Source organism: Caloenas nicobarica, chromosome 34, assembly GCF_036013445.1.
Source record: "Caloenas nicobarica isolate bCalNic1 chromosome 34, bCalNic1.hap1, whole genome shotgun sequence".
Taxonomy (NCBI): Eukaryota; Metazoa; Chordata; class Aves; order Columbiformes; family Columbidae; genus Caloenas; species Caloenas nicobarica.
The window spans coordinates 1,852,688-1,865,967 of NC_088278.1; the positions used below are offsets into that span (position 1 = coordinate 1,852,688).

Consider the following 13,280-nt stretch of genomic DNA (forward strand, 5'->3'; position numbering starts at 1 on the left):
TCCCCTGCAGCAGAGCAAAGCTGGCTGCTTGCAGCACACAGGCAGAGGTCCCACTGCGCACAGCACACTCAGCCAGCACACAACAGAGAAAGGAAATGCATTTCAGTTGGGCTGATATCAATGAAAAATGGTGTGGCTTTGCTAAGAGGAGTCTGTCCTAATTTAAAGTTGCTTTTTCTTTTTTTGAACAGAGCCCACATGCCAACAAACAGCAAATGTCCAACAGCAGCTCCATCACCCAGTTCCTCCTCCTGGCATTCACAGACACACGGGAGCTGCAGCTCTTGCACTTCTGGCTCTTCCTGGGCATCTACCTGGCTGCCCTCCTGGGCAACGGCCTCATCATCACCACCATAGCCTGTGACCAGCACCTCCACACCCCCATGTACTTCTTCCTGCTCAACCTCTCCCTCCTCGACCTGGGCTCCATCTCCATCACTGTCCCCAAATCCATGGCCAGCTCACTCTGGGATACCAGGGTCATTTCCTTTGCAGGATGTGCTGCCCAGGTCTTCTTTGTATGTTTCTTGTTTGGTGCAGAGTATTCTCTTCTCACCATCATGTCCTACGACCGCTACGTTGCCATCTGCAAACCCCTGCACTACGGGACCCTCCTGGGCAGCAGAACTTGTGTCCACATGGCAGCAGCTGCCTGGGCCACTGGGTTTCTCACTGCTCTGCTGCACACGGCCAATACATTTTCACTGCCACTCTGCCATGGTAATACTGTGGATCAGTTCTTCTGTGAAATCCCCCAGATCCTCAAGCTCTCCTGCTCGAACTCCTACCTCAGCGAACTTGGGCTTCTTGTGGTTACTCTCTTAGCAGTATTTGGGTGTTTTATTTTCATTCTTTTCTCCTATGTGCAGATCTTGAGGGCCGTGCTGAGGATCCCCTCTGAGCAGGGACGGCACAAAGCCTTTTCCACGTGCCTCCCTCACCTGGCCGTGGTTTCCCTCTATGTCAGCACTGGCATGTTTGCCCACCTGAAACCCCCCTCCATCTCCTCCCCATCCCTGGACCTGGTGGTGTCTGTTCTGTACTCAGTGGTGCCTCCAGCAGTGAACCCCCTCATCTACAGCATGAGGAACCAGGAGCTCAAGGATGCCCTGTGGAAACTCATACCTTAGTGTTTTCTGAAGCAGGAAACTACCCATCTGCTACTACATAGCAGTTTTAATGTAACTAGTTACAGGTCCAGCCTCTCATCTGTATTTTCTGTTGTTATTGATGTTTTCTTTATTGTGATAATGTCATCCCCTCTCTAAATCACTTTCTGCTTTTCTTTTATAACTAATGGCTGTGTAAATGAGGAGCCGTGATCTGTGTGTATTTAAATAAAATAAAGGGTCCTGTAGTGACCTTTTTTTCACTATATCCTTCCTGCAAAGCCTATTTGGAGCTGCAGGGACAGTTCCTGTGTGCATGGGAGGAGGGGAAAAGAGTCCAGCCTGGCAGCACTGCCAGGGAGCAGCAGCGCTTGGCCTTCCAGAGCTGTTCTCGTTCCACTCCCACACTCTCCTTCTCATCCCTTGTGTTGGTGCAAGGCCTGAGTGCTCTGGCAGCCTGGTCACCGTCCTGCTGTGTGTCAGTCCTGTGAGTGCAGGCAGGGACAGGCCATGGGCACTGCTGTGACAGAGCTGGCCTCCGTAACAGGACTTCTATAAAGAAGAGTGATCTCCTCAGGGCAGTGCTGGAAGGCTTAGGTCATCTTCAAGTTTCTGTCAAGAACATGCACAAGAAGGTGGCCTCAGATGCAAACACCAGTGTCCAGCTGCACAGTGTGTGTGTGCAGGGCTGGGCACACAGCAGTGTCCTCTCACAGCCAGGCCTCCTGCCAGAGACCTGCAGGACCAGCAGAGCAGGGGCTGGGCTTGCCCCTGTGCACTGGACACCCCATGGAAGCTGCCCCAGGGCATCGTCATGGACTGGCCCCTCACAACCAACATTTCCAGCCCTGTCCTCTCACCCCAGCTCACAGAGGTTGTTCTTCCCTCCATGGAGGGACACTGAATGAGTAGCTCAGCAGTCCAAGTTTGCATTGTACAGATGAGATGTGAGCATGCACATAATGTACACGAGTTGACATGAACCCAAGTGAGCACAAACGCCATCAGTTATTCCAGGGGGTTCCATGAAGGCCCATGGGACAGACAGTGTCTCGAGGTCACTTCATGTTGAGAGTAACATCCCATGGGAAACCACCAGAATGCAGCACTGGGATGTGCTTCCTTGAACTGAGATCCCTCCCTGTGTCCATTCCACGTGACATGGGACATCTCAGACGAATACAGAGCAGGGGGACACACCTTAGGGCTGAGGTACCTCCCATCCCTTCGGAGTGGCAACAGGAGGTTTTCATCGAACAGATGAGCTGTGAGCATGCACGTCATGTATGTGAGGTGAGAGGAACCTCAGGTGAGATGAGCCCAGGTGAAAACAAACAGCCATTCCTTGAGGTTCCATGAAGGCCTGTGGGGCAGACAGTGTCTAGAGCTCACTTCATGTTGGATGTTACATACCAGAGAAATCAGCCTAGATGCAGCACTGGGATATTTCCCCACTTAAATCGTTAGTAGGAAATATATTTGATAAGTTTAATAGAAGAGACATACATTCACCTGGTCAGGTCCTGGGCCATAGGCGTTTTATGGATGGGTATAGTGTGTTATGACATCAGCTGTGCCTCAGACACTCATAATCCAGTAAGCAGTATGTGACTGTGAAGGAGACAGTGAGGTCAGTTCTGTCTCTGGAGGTGACAGCCCAGCAGCAGGAACGTGGCTGGGAAAGAACCTCTGCATAAGTACCCACAGCCCCTACCCAGGAAGAGGCCTTGGAGACAGGTTGTCATGTCCATCCCACCTGAGAACACAATGGGACAGAAACAGGGACATGCTCATGTCTATCAGAGAAGCTGAAGGTCCAGCAGCAGTCATGGTGAGGTTACTTCTCTCTGGTCTAGTGGAAGACCACAAGAAGACTAACAGGTAGGGTTCCCTGCTTGATGGGCAGTTTCTGAGGTGGTATAGCTTTCCCAAGTAGTAGGAACAACCAGGAGAGGAAAAAAAAGCTACCAAGTGCAGATTGGGAAGTGGAGACTGGATATCAGGAGGAAAAAATGTCACTGGAAGGGCAGTGCTGTGGTGCAAGAGGTCACCCAGAGGGAGCTGGATCAGCCCATGGTTTGTGTTCCAAAGAACAGCCAGTGAGGGTGCAGACACATCAGTGAAGGGACAGAAATGCTGGGGTGAGAGCAGGTGGGGAAGCAGATGGGTGTCTGCAGCCTGCAGGGAAAGAGGGGCAGGTGTAGGACTGTGTAGAACAGCCTGTGATGGAGATGGCAAAGGGCACTGGAGGGGCTCAAGGCACCAACAGAACCCAGGTCTCTGTCCCCTTGGCCATGGCAGTTGTCTCTGCCACTGAGGCCTGGGAGAAGACATGTTGTCCTCATGGCACTGGGGCCTCGTTGCCTCCTTGCAGCCCCATGGGGAAGCTGGAAGTTGCTGTACCAGCGTCGTCCTTCCCTCGGCCTTGCACACCCACATCCCACGGTCCCAGGAAGAGCCCTGAGCCGTGTGTGAGGGGCAGGATCCCCCTTCCCATTGCCTGGAGGTCATGGCTTCTCCTTTCTGCTTCAGAAAGCAAACCAAGGGGTTTCTCAGCATCAGAGCTGAGGAAAACACTAAAAGGAGACCTCATGGTGGCTACAGCTTCCTCACAAGGGGAGAAGGAAGGGTAGGTACTGATCTCTTCTCTCTGGTGACCAGTGACAGAACCCAAGGGAATGGCAGGAGGATGTGCCGGGGGAGGGTCAGTTGGACATGAGGAAAAGGTTCTTCACCCAGAGGTGCTGGACGCTGAACAGGCTCCCCAGGGAGGTGTCACGGCCCCAACCTGACAGTGTTCAAGAAGAGACTGGACAACGTCCTCAGACACACGGTGTGGACTGTGGGGTTTTCCTGTGCAGGGACAGGAGTTGGACTCAATGATCCTTGTGGGTCCTTCCAACTCAGGACATTCTATGATTCTATGGAATACTAGGTCAAAAGCCCATGTTTTCATTGTACAGATGAGTTGCAAACATACACATCATGTGCATGTCCACTGTGTGCATGTGGTGAGATGAACCCAAGGGAGCGCAAATGCTTTCAGCTATTCATTAGGGATCCATAAAGGTCAGTGGGAGAGAGATGGTGTTAAGGGATCTCTTCCAACCTGCGTTATTGTAGGATTCCACGAATCTTTTCTTGGAGAGCTCTTTCACATCAGAATAGACACAGGAAGAGGAAGAAGAAGAAAAAAAAAAAGGCAGAAGCAGAGATAAAAAATGCCCCAGTGTAAATACAGCAGCTCCTCTGAGGAACGTTTCTCCACTCAAACCCTTGATAGGAAATCTATTAGATACATTTGATGAAACCAGCTTAGTTTTACCTGCTCACACACTGGAGCACAAGGAGGGCGATGGCTGGGTACGATGTCATGTGCTCAGCTGTGTCTCAGGAACTCATAGTCCAGTAGGAAGCCAATGGCTGTGGAGGGGACTGTGAGTCACTTGTGCCTCTGCAGGGGACAGGCCAACAGCAGGAACAGGGCTGGGAAAGGGACTGGGAGGTCACACATACGAGATGAGCAATCGGGCCCAATCAGCATGGCTTTATGAAAGGCAGGTCCTGCCTGACCAACCTGATCTCCTTCTGTGACAAGGTGACTGGCTTAGCAGATGAGGGAAAGTCTGTTGTGGGGGAGTGAATCCGCCACACAGGCTGTGGATGTTGTGCACTTAGACGTCAGTAAAGCCTTTGACACCGTATCCCACAGCATCTCCTGGAGAAGCTGCAGCTCATGGCCTGGATGGTGTATCTGCGATGGATAAAGAACTGGCTGGAGGGCCGGGCCCAAAGAGTTGTGGTGAACGGAGCCAAATCCAGTTGTTGTCCGGTCACGAGTGTTGTCCCCAGGGCTCAGTATTGGGGCCAGTTCTGTTTAATCTCTTTACCAATGATCGGTATGAAGGGATCAAGTGCACCCTCAGTAAGTCTGCAGATGACACCAAACTGGGTGGGAGTGTTGATCTGCTGGAGGGTGGGAAGGCCATACAGAGGGACGTTGGCTGACTGAGGCCAATTGTATGAGATTCAACAAGGCCAAGTGCCGGGTCCTGCACTTGGTTTATAACAATCCCCTGCAACAATACAGGCTTGGGGAAGAGTGGCTGGAAAGTTGCCTGGCGGAAAAAGACCTGGGGGTGTTGATCGACAGCAGTTGAACATGAGCCAGCGTGTGCCCAGGTGGCCAAAAAGGCCAATGGCCTCCTGGTGTGCATCAAGAATAGTGTAGTGGGCAGAACTGGGGCAGTGATCATCCCCTTTACTCGGCGCTGGTGAGGCCACAACTCGAATCCTCAGTTCGTTTTTGGGTTCCTCACTATAACAAAGACCTTGAGGTGCTGGAGTGAGTGCAGAGGAGGGGACAAGGCTGTTGAGGATCTGGAGCACAAGTCTTCTGAGGAGCAGCTGAGGGACCTGGGGGTGTTTAGCCTGGAGAAAAGGAGACTGAGGGGAAACCTTTTCACTCTCTGCAACTACCTGAAAAGAGGTTGTAGCATGGAGGGTGTTGTTGTTCTCCTGAGTAGCAAGTGATAGGGTGAGAGGAAATGGCCTCAGCTTGTGCCAGGGAAGGTTCAGAATTGATATTAGGAGATATTTCTTCATGGAAAAGGTTGTGAAGCAGTGGAACAGGCTGCCGACGGAAGTCGTTGAGTCACCATTCCTTGTTCCTTAGCCCAGCTTCTAGGAGGATCTGTTCCATGATCTTCCCAGGCACAGGTCAGAGGATGACAGGTCAGTAGTTTTCAGGATCCTCCTTTCTCCAGCAGAAACACTGCCACACAGCGCAGCTTGGAATGGACATGAGGAGGAAGAAATGTCACTCAAAGGGTGGTGCTGCGATATGAGAAATCATCCAGAAGGAGCATGAGATCAGTCCACCTCCTTGTGTTTCAAGGAAGAGAGCACGAGAGTGGAGACACATCAGCCAATGTATGGAAACACCAGGGTGAGAGCAAGGGGAGGAAGCGAGATGGGTGTCTACAGCCTGCAGGGAAACAGAAGCAGCTGTGGGACAGTGGAGGACAACCCGTGGTGGAGATGGCAAAGGGCACTGGCAAGGCTGGATGTCGCCAAGAGAACCCAAGTCTTTGTCCCCTTGGCTACGGCAATCATCTCTGCCACCAAGGCCTGTGAGGAGCCATGTTGTCCTCAGGCACTGGGGCACCCCATGGCCTCCTTGCACACCCCAGTAAGGCTGGGAACTGTCACACCATTGTCCTTCACTCAGCATCACACAGCCCACATCCCCCTGCCCCAGGAGGAGCCCTGAGCAACGGGTGAGGGACAGGATCTGCCTTCCCAGGGGCTGGGGGTCAGGCCTTGGCCTCTCTGCTTCGTCCAACAAAACCAGGGTTTTCTCAGCACCTCAGCTGCCTGCACATGACCCTTTGTTTATCTGCCAGCATGGCCTCCAATTCTCTGCTCTAACGAGCCCCTGGGGAGGCTTTGCTGGTACTTGCCCTCAGTGGAACTCATTAATACTTCAAGGGACTTAGTAGTTTTTTCTTCTGACTTTGACTTCTGGAGAGGTTTGTGCAATCTCCTCTCAGCACCTGAGGTTCAAGAATTCAGCACCAAATGCACCATGGGGCTCATTACACTGAAGAAAGCTCTAAGAAACCATGTCTCTTCTTGTAATTTCCTTCTAGTCTTGTACAGTTAATTAGAGACATTTCCTACTGTAGTTATGGAGAGTGATTTCAAAAACCTTCTAATAAAAATGACTTTTTTTTTTTTTTTGGTAAAGGATATAGTTTATCTTTTTTCCGTGTGCAGAAGAGGTGATTGCAGCATTATCTGATATTGATCCAGGGTCTCTCCTAAGGAGGTCTGGACTGGTTGGAGAAGCTGTCCCTTGAGCTCTGACACAGTGTGGACAACCTTGTTCCTCACCTCCCCAACCCCATCATTTCTCTCATTGGCCACCTGGCACTTGCATCCCTTTTCCTTACACCAGACTTCTCCACTGCAGTCTGCAGCTGGATGTTCCAGCTCCTTTGCACCAGCTCCCACCTGCTCTCCTTAGAGACCCGGCTGCACACATGCAAAGAGGGACTTTTCTTTACTTTTGAACAAACAAAATAAACTGATAAGAATCATGGTTAAAAGAAAACACATTCCTCAACTGTATGCCAAGGACAAACTGCCACCAATGAGGTTCACTCTCTCCAAGGCATAACCATGCAAGAAATGTTTGAGACAGAAAGGAAATTAGAAAAGAAACACAATAAAAGAGTTGGCTAAAGACAGAATAAAAAGACTACTGAAAGACAAGGAAGCTTTTAACTCCTTGAAGCTGAAAGCAGCAACTGGATTGTTGACAAGTGTCTGAGTGATCAAAGAGTAAGAGGAAGGGAAATCCAGAGACCGATCGCAAGTGCTTGTGTGCAGATCAGCTGCTGGAAATGGCACTTCAGACATGGTCCGTTTAGTTAGGGCAGAGGAAATACCTGAAGGATGAGGGAGATCAGATGCACAGCCTAACAGAGAGAGTGCTGACAAGGCCAATCTAGTGGAACATCAGTAGTTCTCCTCTTGCCCTTAATGCACATCTTGAAAAGCCTCATTTTGATCTCATGGGAAAACACTGGTGTTTAAAGTATTCAAAACAAAGAAAGGAGAATTACAACACCAACAAAGGTTGATGCTTAAAGTTGCAAGAAGACATTTCCTTCACTCTACATCTTTCATTTGGTTTCTTTTTCCCTCCACTTTTAGAAAATGTTCTCTAGATTTCTATCCTATTAAAGCCTAAAGCATTAAGAAAGATAATCCTTGTGTCTTGCACAGAGTCAAAGGCACCAAAAAATCCACTGCCCTGGACTGTCAAAGCCACTTTTTACTCTTGGCACAGCGTGAGTCATGCTCAAACCTGTTGGCCACTCTTGCCTGATGGAGGAAAGAAGGATGAAAAGGTTACTTGAACTGTTCTCTTTGTAGATGGTCATGTTGACAGTGATCTCAACAGATCTGCGTTATCTGTCTTTCTATGTGAGTATAAGGCAAAAGAAATATTTATGTAGAGGTAAATGTATAGTAAAATGCATAGGTGCATCCAGTTACTTAGCAAAACACATTTCCTACCAGCACTCTCAAAGGAAGAATCTTTCTTCTGAGAAATTGCTGTTTCGATACTGTCTTTGTCACTCCGTCCCCTGCCCCACTGGCCACTGGGACCAGGGTTCCCTCAGCTGCCTTCCTTGTGCTGACAGTATCTTTGGAGAAGCCCACCTGGGTGCGCTCCCCTTGCATGGCCATTTCAGCCACTGCTCAGCGCTGGCTTTGCTGGCTCCATCCCTGCACCCCCAGGCCAGCTGTCTGTCTGTCTGTCTCCTGGGCAGCCTGTTCCCCTCCAGCCTCCCTGCACGTCCTTCTGCTGTTTGATCTCCTAAGGCAGGGGGTTGCTGTGCACCCATGCTGACCTCTTGCCAGGCCCTGCTCGACTCCCTGACCATCAGATTGGCTTCTTCCTGGGCTTTGAGGATGTTGTCCCTGAAGATCCAAGAGAGTTTAACAGCCCCTTTGTTCTCCAGGACAGCCCAAGGAGATCCTCAGCTAACTGAAATCAGCTCTCCTGCAGGACTGCACTGTTGTTCTGCAGTTGTCCTGCTTCTCCACCATCTCACAGTCACTGCAGCCATGGCCGCCCTCATCCTTAGATCCCCAGCCTGATCCACCTTGTCTGTCAGTAAGAGACCAGCCCTAGCCAGCTCGTCCAGTGTTTGTCTCAAAATGCTGTCTTCCACATCCTGCAGGAACCTCCTGGGTTGCTTGTGCCCAGCCCTGCTGCCCTCCCAGCAGACCAAGAGATGGTCCAGCTTGCCATGTAATCCAGGACCTGTGACCATGAAGCTTCCTCCAAGGCAAGGGCTGTGCACGTCAGGCTCCCCTCTGCACAGAGCTCATCTCCACCTCCTCATCCACCCGCCTGCCTTCCTGAGGAGCCCTGCCCACCCATGGCTGCCCTCCCACCACCGAGCGGTCCCACCAGGGCTCTGCAGTCCCCATGGGGAGCACGTTGCTGCCTGCCCAGCAGAAACGACAGTGCTGGGTAGCAAAGAGGAGAGGCAGGTAAAGGGGCAGTGTGTGGGAGGTTGGCTGGGAGGTGACCCCTGGTGCCAGAAGAGGATGATGCAAGGTGCATCATGGGAGGGAGGTGGATTTTGAGGTCACATCTTTGGAAACAACCCAACTGGGCATGTGGTGAGACAGGCCTGGTGATGTCACCTGGATGCTGGGAAACACCCCCAGCAGTGCTGAGAGCTTGGGAGACGGGAGATGCAGGAGAAGGGGAAGATGACACGGCTGGAGGTGGGTTGTGATGCCACTTCTATTGCAGTTACCTGGGGTAGACGTAGGCAAAGCCAACATGCCTGGATTATTACTTGTGAGGTCACCTCATGACAGCAATGTGATTGGCCAGAGGTAGGCAGGTATCATGAGGTCATCAAGGACACCAGACGGGAAGGCTGCAGAAAGATGAGTGAGCCCCTGGGGAGGCCCTGCCCTGGGCTGAAACCACCTGTACGTGCCACGGGAAACTGTGGGACATGCATGAGAAGCTGAGGGATGTGAGAAGGGACCAGCAGTATGGGCAGCTCCGTGTGTGCCAGCTGGGCCTCACAGGTGGCTGCAGATGTGACCAGGTTGGCCAGACTGCACAGAGGGGAGCGCTGGGGACTGTCTGGGCAGTCAAGTCTTGCAAGGCCATCAGTGCCTGGAGGAGCCACCAGTGATGCCACTGAAGTCCCAGAGGACCAAGGCAATGGAATCCAAACTATCAAATTTGAGTGCAAGTGGAGAAAACCTGAGCCCACTGGGGAAAAAGTAACTGATGATGGTTATGAATTGTGAGGAGATCAGGGCAGAGAAATTTGGATCGTGGAAGAAGCAGCCTGTGGAAGAGTGGGGAGGAGGGGGGTTCAAGAAACAAGCTGCCCGTGGGGAGGTGGCTGGTCAGTGCTGTTCTGGCCAAACTCCCTGTCTGATCACCATGGCCTGTCCTGCTTATCATACTGGTTTCAGTTGGGATAGAGTTACTTATCTTCATAGCAATTTGTATGAGTCCATTTTACATTTGTGATGGAAACAGTGTTGGTCCCACCCCAATGTTTCAGTCATTGCTGAGCAGTGCTTGCCCAGTATCAAGGGGATTTCCACTTCTCACACCAACCCCACCAGCATGGGGGCTGTGGGTGTGCAAGAAATTGGGAGGGGACATGGCTGGGACAGCTGAACCAAACTGACCAAAGGGATGTTCCACAACATATGATACCGTGGTCAACAATAAAATCCGGGAGAAGAAGGGAAGGGAGGACATTCGGTGTGATGGTGTTTGTCTTCCCAAGTAACCATTACATGTGATGGAGCCCGGCTTTTCTGAAGATGGCTGAAAACCCTCCTGCCGATGATGCAGTGAATGAATTCCTTAGTTTTCTTTGGTTACATGCATAGATTTTGCTTTGCCTGTAAAACCGTCTTTATCTCAACCCACAAGTTTTCTTTTGTGTTTCCAATCCTCCGCCTTATCCTGCTGTGGGGCAGTGAGTGACAGACTATGTGGTGCTGAGCTGTCTGTCAGCGTTAAACTACAAAACTAATCAAACTCTGCTCCTGGCTCTTTGCTGTGTGAGTGGGCTCACTATGGTGTGTGCGTTTGGGTGTGATGGCACGTACACACCTTCTTGGTCAATTCTAAGTGAGGCTAGCAAGGAGGAGGAGGACACCAGGATCTGGAGAACCCCAGGGCTGGAATGTCCAAGTGGGTAATATCTCTGAGTCTGGGCTGACCCAAACCCCGGGTCCACACTGGAGGGACCACAGGGGTGTGTGAAACTGCAGGTAGGTTCTAACCAGGATGTACAGAACACTCGTGCAAACCTTCACACCAGATCAGTCTGAGAGGGGCAACAGGACAGGGTCAGTTCTGTTGCTCATGGTTGTGTAAGTGCTGCTGTTGGTGTGGTGGCTGTGAAGGTGCTGTTGCCTGTTGGAGTTGGTCTGTATCAGACTGTCTGTGTCCATCTTTGTTTCCCTGCAGATACCTGCATTTAGTGCTTTCCCTTTGATGACTCCACCTTGGGCCATGTCTCACTCTGTGGGGTCCTGTCACTGCCCACCTCAGGCACAGCCGGTCCGTGTGTATCTCACGGGCTCTCGGGCAGCTCCAGATTCCTCTCCTGGAGGATTGTCCTCTGCCTCATCATGCACTGGGACAGCCCAGTGTGGCTGTATCTCATGACCACTCCCCATCTCCACTGTCAACAGACAGCAAGGGTTGTGTCTTAAATCACAACTCTGTTGTGAATCAGCTTCCAAGGTGACATCGAGCTTTTTCCTCAGGCCCTTTTGAGGGAAATTCCTGGGCCTGTTGTTGAAAACAACTTTGGAAGAACAACCAAATCTTGAAGAACTGCACTCTGGAGATGTCATTTTGTCACAGAGATGCTATGGGAGACTAAGCTCTGACACAGTGTTAGAAAAACATTTATACAGGTTTCAGGTGTTTTAAAACTATTTATAATGGGTTCATTATTCAGGATAGTGAGCTAAACATGAACAGTTATGTACAAACATAATAACCATAAATAACAATATGGGTAATGCTAACGAAGTAAAAGGGATAAAACAGGGTACAGGCCTGCATTGGGATACAATTAGACATCATTTGTGGACAGTGATGGAAAGATGGTCAGTATTGACAAACGCCCATGAAATCACTTTCCTAATGGACTCCTTGAGCTCCTGGTTCCTCATGCTGTAGATGAGGGGGTTCACTGCTGGAGGCACCAATGCGTATAGAACAGACACCACCAGGTCCAGGGATGGGGAAGAGATGGAGGGGGGCTTCAGGTGGGCAAACATGGCAGTGCTGAGGAACAGGGAGACCACGGTCAGGTGAGGGAGGCACGTGGAAAAGGCTTTGTGCCGTCCCTGCTCAGAGTGGATCCTCAGCACGGCCCTCAAGATCTGCACATAGGACAGCACAATGAACACAAAACACCCAAATCCTAAACAGACAGTAACCACAAGAAGCCCAGCTTCCCTAAAGTAGGACTGTGAGCAGGAGAGCTTGAGGATCTGGGGGATTTCACAGAAGAACTGGTCCAGGGCATTGCCCTTGCACAGTGGCAGTGAAAATGTATTGGCCGTGTGCAGCAGAGCATGGAGAAACCCAGTGGCCCAGGCAGCTGCTGCCATGTGGACACAAGCTCTGCTGCCCAGGAGGGTCCCATAGTGCAGGGGTTTGCAGATGGCAACGTAGCGGTCGTAGGACATGATGGTGAGAAGAAAATACTCTGCACCAAACAAGAAAAATACACAGAAGACCTGGGCAGCACAACCTGCAAAGGAAATGACCATGGTATCCCACAGAGAGTTGGCCATGGATTTGGGCACAGTGATGGAGATGGAGCCCAGGTCGAGGAGGGCGAGGTTGAGCAGGAAGAAGTACATGGGGGTGTGGAGGTGCTGGTCACAGGCTATAGTGGTGATGATGAGGCCGTTGCCCAGGAGGACAGCCAGGTAGATGCCCAGGAAGAGCCAGAAGTGCAAGAGCTGCAGCTCCCGTGTGTCTGTGAACGCCAGGAGGAGGAACTGGGTGATGGAGCTGCTGTTGGACATTTGCTGTATCTGGGCGTGGACACTGTCATACGCGAAAAGAAAATGAAAAGATAGGGGACACTTCTCTGAGCAATATCAAAGCCATTTCTCACACACCCTCCCCTGCTCCACACCCCTTGTCCTTTTCCAGACCTTCCTTCAGGTCCGTGGCTGAGCCCTGGGTGGTGCTGGCTGGAGGTGCCGTGAGGAGCAGGGCCTGTGCCCACTGGCTGCCCAGGAGTCAGCCCTGCTCTGCAGCAGGGGTCATGGAACGGGGGGCAGGGGACGGACCTGGGGTTCAAAGTTTCTGCTGCACTCAGGGAGAACAGAGCGAGTCCTGCGAGACCAGAGGATGCCTGTGGGTCAGTGCAGAGTGAGGGCAGCTGCTCTGTCCCTCTGTCTTGCTCCAGCTGCCCTGGGCTGGCACCTTTCTGAGGTGGAGGCTGATCACACTGCCATGTTACCCTGAAAAGCCACCAGGCACTGCTGAGAGCAGAGGTTTGCAGGCTCCAAAAAAGGACAGGTCCATCTAAGCCAGATGTGTCCAGCCAAGGTGATGCTGCTGCT

At 51.4% G+C, this 13,280-nt stretch overlaps 2 protein-coding genes across 2 annotated transcripts; one reads left to right on the forward strand and one right to left on the reverse strand.

Annotated features, from left to right (window-relative positions):
• Nucleotides 1-215: 215 nt before the first annotated feature.
• On the forward strand, nucleotides 216-1,130 carry LOC136000676 (olfactory receptor 14J1-like). Its single transcript, XM_065654607.1, has one exon. It carries the CDS (start codon nucleotides 216-218, stop codon nucleotides 1,128-1,130), a length of 915 nt encoding a protein of 304 aa, XP_065510679.1.
• A 10,644-nt stretch (nucleotides 1,131-11,774) lies between these two features.
• On the reverse strand, nucleotides 11,775-12,734 carry LOC136000743 (olfactory receptor 14C36-like). Its single transcript, XM_065654696.1, has one exon. It carries the CDS (start codon nucleotides 12,732-12,734, stop codon nucleotides 11,775-11,777), a length of 960 nt encoding a protein of 319 aa, XP_065510768.1.
• Nucleotides 12,735-13,280: the final 546 nt, after the last annotated feature.

What these genes read in the sequence shown, in the direction of transcription:
- LOC136000676 (XM_065654607.1), top strand. Translation starts at nt 216, where the DNA reads ATGTCCAACAGCAGCTCCATCACCCAGTTCCTCCTCCTGGCATTCACA.
- LOC136000743 (XM_065654696.1), bottom strand. Translation starts at nt 12,734, where the DNA reads ATGTCCAACAGCAGCTCCATCACCCAGTTCCTCCTCCTGGCGTTCACA.